This window comes from Notolepis coatsorum (genome assembly GCF_963971535.1).
Source record: "Notolepis coatsorum genome assembly, chromosome: 6".
Taxonomy (NCBI): domain Eukaryota; kingdom Metazoa; phylum Chordata; class Actinopteri; order Aulopiformes; family Paralepididae; genus Notolepis; species Notolepis coatsorum.
In genome coordinates this window covers 127244729-127250024 of record NC_140170.1, presented here as the reverse complement: position 1 = coordinate 127250024, position 5296 = coordinate 127244729, and the positions used below count along the sequence as shown (strand labels likewise).

The 5296-nt window shown below is 49.6% G+C and overlaps 1 protein-coding gene across 1 annotated transcript; it reads left to right on the top strand.

Annotated features, from left to right (window-relative positions):
• Positions 1-282: 282 nt before the first annotated feature.
• Positions 283-4302, top strand: rbm15b (RNA binding motif protein 15B). Its single transcript, XM_084316518.1, has one exon. The coding sequence runs from the start codon at positions 483-485 to the stop codon at positions 3045-3047; it is 2565 nt and encodes an 854-aa protein (XP_084172644.1). The 5' UTR covers positions 283-482; the 3' UTR covers positions 3048-4302.
• Positions 4303-5296: the final 994 nt, after the last annotated feature.

Below are 5296 nucleotides of genomic sequence, written 5' to 3'. Positions count from 1 at the left end.
ATGTATGTCATATATGTTATGATGAATTGAAAATGTGGGACCCTGATGTAAACAAGACGAAAGTCTTTCTCTGGTCTGCATCCCCTTAACAATTGTATGTATTGAGCTGTACTGTACCCATTCTGCAATCTGTTAATAAAGTTTTCAATCAATCAATCAATCCCAATGTCGTTTGGGAATTCGGGAGCGCGTGAAGCGTCACGTAACGTCCTCACAAACCCCTCCCATTGGAGAACGCGCACATTCCTATTGTATTGTCCAAGATGGCGGCGCTGGTGCAGATCCTCTGACATGTTTTTAAACGTTTTTATCATTTTATTTAAGAATATATGCAGTTATTCGGCGTCTCAATCGCTTGCAGTCGTTTGCCGAAACCTTCGTTTGCGTGCTTATTTTCGCTAACACCACAGGAATTGGCTCCCCGGCCGGATTCCCTGTAGACAGACACTGAAAAGTTTGGGCTCCATCACCATCATTTGAAAATGAAGAGGCAGGCCGGGAGAGAGACGAGTCCGTCCAGGGCTTTAGCCAAACGAATACGAGAAAGGGAACGGGAGCGCGAGGGCGCGCGGAGAGAGGAGCTGCCGCCGCCCCCGCTTGCCCTGCTGCTGGCCGACAGCAGGTATCACAAGCGGAGCCGCAGCAGGGAGAAGCCCCGGAGGGAGGAGCGCGCGGAGCGGGCGGAGCGGGAGCGGGCGGCCGCCCTGGAGCTCCACCACCGACACGAGCTCGGTCTCTTGGGTCGCCCTCCCCTGCGGACCACAGCAGCGGACCTCCCGGGTCCGAGGCCCGGCACGTTGGAATACAAAACACTGCTCATTAGCAACATGGGGTCGCAGGTTTCGGACGAAGACGTCGAGGACTCGCTGTTTCACGAGTTCAAAAAGTTTGGGGACGTTAGCGTTAAACTATCGCACACGCCGGAGCAGGGGCGGATAGCGTACGTGAATTTTAGGCACCCGGAGGACGCCAAGGAAGCCCGGCATGCCAAGTCCACCAGGTTAGTTATGTATGAGCGCATCCTCAAGGTAGAGCCCATGTATGTCAGGAAGCGAAGCGTCACGCCGCCAGATGCTGGTTATTTACCTCTGGCCCACGCACCGCCATACCCCCCGTATCGACAACGGTCCCCCTCTCCCCCGGCGCCGGGGGGGAGTAACATTAGAGACATTAGGGCCCGGCATTACGCTTTGGAGAGTCTGGGTCTGAGCAGAGAGAGGGAGAGGCTCTTGGATTATTATGGTATGTTGGATGAGAGGGGTCGGCCCTATGGCCTTCCTGCCCCCATGCCTGTGGTCGAGGACTTGAAACCAGAGGATGATCAGCGAGCGACTAGTAACTTGTTCATTGGTAACTTGGATCATAATGTTACAGAGGTGGAGCTGAGGAGGGGCTTTGACAAATATGGAATAATTGAGGATGTTGTGATAAAAAAGCCTGCACGTGGCCAGGGTGGGGCGTATGCTTTTTTGAAATTCCAAAACCTGGATATGGCACACCGGGCCAAAGTAGCCATGCAGGGCCGGATGATCGGTGGGAACCCAGTCAAAATCGGCTATGGCAAAGCCAACCCCACCACTCGCCTCTGGGTGGGTGGGTTGGGGCCAGGCAACTCTCTGGCAGCACTGGCTCGTGAATTTGATCGCTTCGGAAGCATTCGGAACATAGACTATGCCAAAGGGGACGGCTTTGCTTACATTCAGTATGAAAGTTTAGATGCTGCCCAGGCTGCCTGTACCCAGATGAGGGGATTTCCTCTGGGAGGTCCTGAGCGACGTCTGAGGGTGGACTTTGCTAAAGTTGAAGAAAGTGCATCCCGGGTCTTCCCTCCGGGTTTCCAGCCCCCCGTCATTGTCCCCCCCCACTATGATGTACTGCCAGAGAGCTATGGTGGCCAGCGCGGCCTGGAGAGAGAGTTGAGATGGGCAAGGGAACGCTCCTCGCCTCCCCCCCATGCTGCCCCCCCCCAAAGGGAGAGAGAGAGGCCTGTGCTGGAGAGAGACTACCCTAACAGCCCCACACGCAGCCTGGAGAGACCAGTGGGAGGCGTGTCAGCGTTTGGGAGAGGAGGAAGAACGGCGAGGAGCCGCAGCCGGAGCAGGGAGCGCTGGCTGAAGGAGAGGGAGGAGAGGAGGAGCAGGAGGAAGAGCAGGAGTCTCTCGCCCGATCGACAGACGGAGGAGAGGGATAGAGAGAGGGAGAGGGGGAGGTCTAAAGTTCGTGGTCAAGTCGGACCGGCGTCTCCTGAGGCCAGTCCAGACCGAGCACGGGTCCGGGCCCCTGACTCCACCACAGAACCACGGGACCACTCGCCAGACAGCGGCGGTGGGGGGAGACACTCCTCAGCCGCCATTGCAGAAGACCCAACTCCTCCCTCTGGTCGTCATCACAATAAAAGACCCTCTGGTGACAACATTAACAACCATCACCATAGAAACAGCGAGAACACCAACACAGCCACCTCCCCTCCAACCTACACAGACACACACACACCACTATCCCCGACCACTCTGTCTGAGTTTGCCCAAAGCACCCTCTCAAAGTCATGGCATGGGTTCTTTGCATTGAAAAACAGCAGCTTCCCCACAGAGTTGTATCTTCTCGAGGGTGGGTCGGCTTTCTTTAACTCCGTCATGAAAGACAGCTTGAAGTTGCAGAGCCAAAACCAGCCCAGCCAGATGAAGATTGCCCAGAGGCTGCGCATGGACCAGACCAGACTCGACGAGGTGACGCGGCGCATCAAACAAGGCCGACCGGACGGGTTCGCCATCCTACTGGCTCTCCAGGGCCCCGTCGACCGCCAGGCGCCGCCCCCCGAGCCGGGACTTCAGGTGCGCCTGCTTCGCCACCTGGTGACCTACCTGCGGACCAAGGAGGCGGCTGGGGTTATAAGTATGCCTGCGGCGAGAGAGGGAGGAGCCGGGTCCATGTTGTACGCCTTCCCCCCCGGGGACTTCTCTCAGAAGTACCTCCAGGCTGCCAAGAGGACTGTGGGGAGTCTGGACGAGGAGCACATGGTCGTTGTGATTGTCAGTGACACTAACTGATCACGAGTGCACTGCAAACACACAATCGCATACACCCACAGACATGGATGCTTACGTGAGTGAACACACACACACACACACACACACACACACACAGACTGCTCTTGCTAGAGGACAGAGGATACTACCATGGGAACTGCCATATAGACACTACAATGTTGGTTTTTCACAGGAAAAGATGAAGACTAACCATTTTATTGTTTTATTGAGTTGTCTTATAATTGAAACACAACCAGTTACACTACACCTCTCTCTCTCTCTCTCTCTCTCTCTCTCTCTCTCTCTCTCTCTCTCTCTCTCTCTCTCTCTCTCTCTCTCTCTCTCTCTCTCTCTCTCTCTCATGTTCGCTGGACTGTCATTTTCACTGTAAAAACAGGAAAAGGTATAACGGTTGTGTGCTCCGTCAAAGGGGGGAACGAGGTTTCTAATGCTCTCTTGTTTGAGAAATCCTGAGGAAAAAAAGACATAACGTAGTATTGTCTGTACTGAACAGGCATCACTGTGGACATTATGCCCTAAACTGTAATATACAACACTAAATATGAGGGGTTTGTTTATATACTGTATGCTTTAGGCCTATTTGTTTTGTTTCTGTGGAACTGACCAAGTCATTATCAAGGCTATATCCAACAGCAGTGGGCCTAGGAGGTTGTATTCAATATGATTTGTACTGTATGCAGGGGGTGGGAAATTGGTAAGAGTCACCAGACAAATGCTGTTGAGTTTTTTTGCTTGAGGCAGATAAGTTTGTCTGCTCTACCAGCCACTGTAGTTGTGATTTTGAGCAGCTACTATGGCTGGTGTCACACATGCTTTCCATCCCCACTGAGTCTATTTTTTACAGTGTTTTTATAAGTGGAACCATTCCGATTTTCTTTCATTTTAAAAGGTGTGTGTGTTCGTTCTGTTGTTGCATGCAGGATATGAGACCCCCCCCCCCCACTGTCTTAAAATATGCTTCCCTTTCAGTCACTGATTTTCAAAGATGTTTATTAAAAAAAAAAATGTAAGCTGTCTTGCCATTTTAATCAGCTGTGACATTTTAACGGTTCTGTCAGCAGACTCTGATTTGGTATTGCAGGATCAATCGCAATTGGTCATACTGTATTTTTCTTTTACTTTTGTATCCATCCATCCATCCATCTATCCATCCTTCCTTGTGTCCATCCTAGTGTTCAGGTGTAGGCCAGGGTTGAGCTTCAAAATATCTTCATTCCAACCAGTACTAATCCAATAGGGGTGTGTCTGTGTGGAGGGGGGGGGGGGGGGGGCAGTCAATGTTCCTTAATCAGTGTTTAAAAATATGCACATTATTGCATCCTCTAAAATGTTAGCTAATGCTAAAGATAGCTAATGGTTCCATTAATGATCTATCTATGGCGTCTTTTACATCCATGTCAGAATTAATTTTAAGAAGGTGTCAAATGTTGTAAACTGAATATCTCACTTTGTAGTGAGCCTCAGTAATATTTCATCATGTTCCAAGTTTATTTTGCTGTTGGAAACAACAACCCACACATTTGATATTGTTTTATATATATATAATATGAATTTCAAATAGACCGTAGTTATGGTAGCAATGCTGGGCAGATTTCCATAAACATATTTTTCGCTGGAAGGACACACCCCTCACACAACAAAGTCATGTTAGAGTCCCACTGAGCTGAGAACAGTTGTGTGGTTATAACTGGAATCTACATAATAATGTGTGGCAGATAAACCTCACTCAAGAAAACATTCTTTGTTCATTATAAATTGGGAGTGAGATGACGGCACTGCTTTAAAGTGAATGGACGGTGCAGGAAGAAGATGCTTTTCAGAAACTCAGCCCAGTGATCTAGAATCAAGTTTGCCCTTCAGATATAAATTAATGACATTTGTACAATACAATGGCGATACCCAATTGCACAACTACGGCAATATTGGTGCCAAACCATACATGTTTGAATATTGTAATGGAAAAATTAGTATTGTCGTGTGTGGGCATTGTGTGTATGTCAGTGATATGTTGAAATTATGCCCTTTCCATGGCAATAACTTTCTATGCTTCAGGCGCTGTGCTTCAATGCACATTTTCATGACAATATTCTGTGTCGCATATTAAGACTGGAAATGTAGTTAATATCCAATATCCAAAGAGTGGGGGGAAATTCCAGGGAGTGTACCCAGGAACAGATTTTGCCATTTTTAAGCTTGAAATGCAAACCATTTGAATCCCAAGGTGATTGTACTCATCCAGCAGGCTGTCA

Coding starts and splice junctions, on each gene's coding strand:
- rbm15b (XM_084316518.1), top strand. CDS start 483: ATGAAGAGGCAGGCCGGGAGAGAGACGAGTCCGTCCAGGGCTTTAGCC.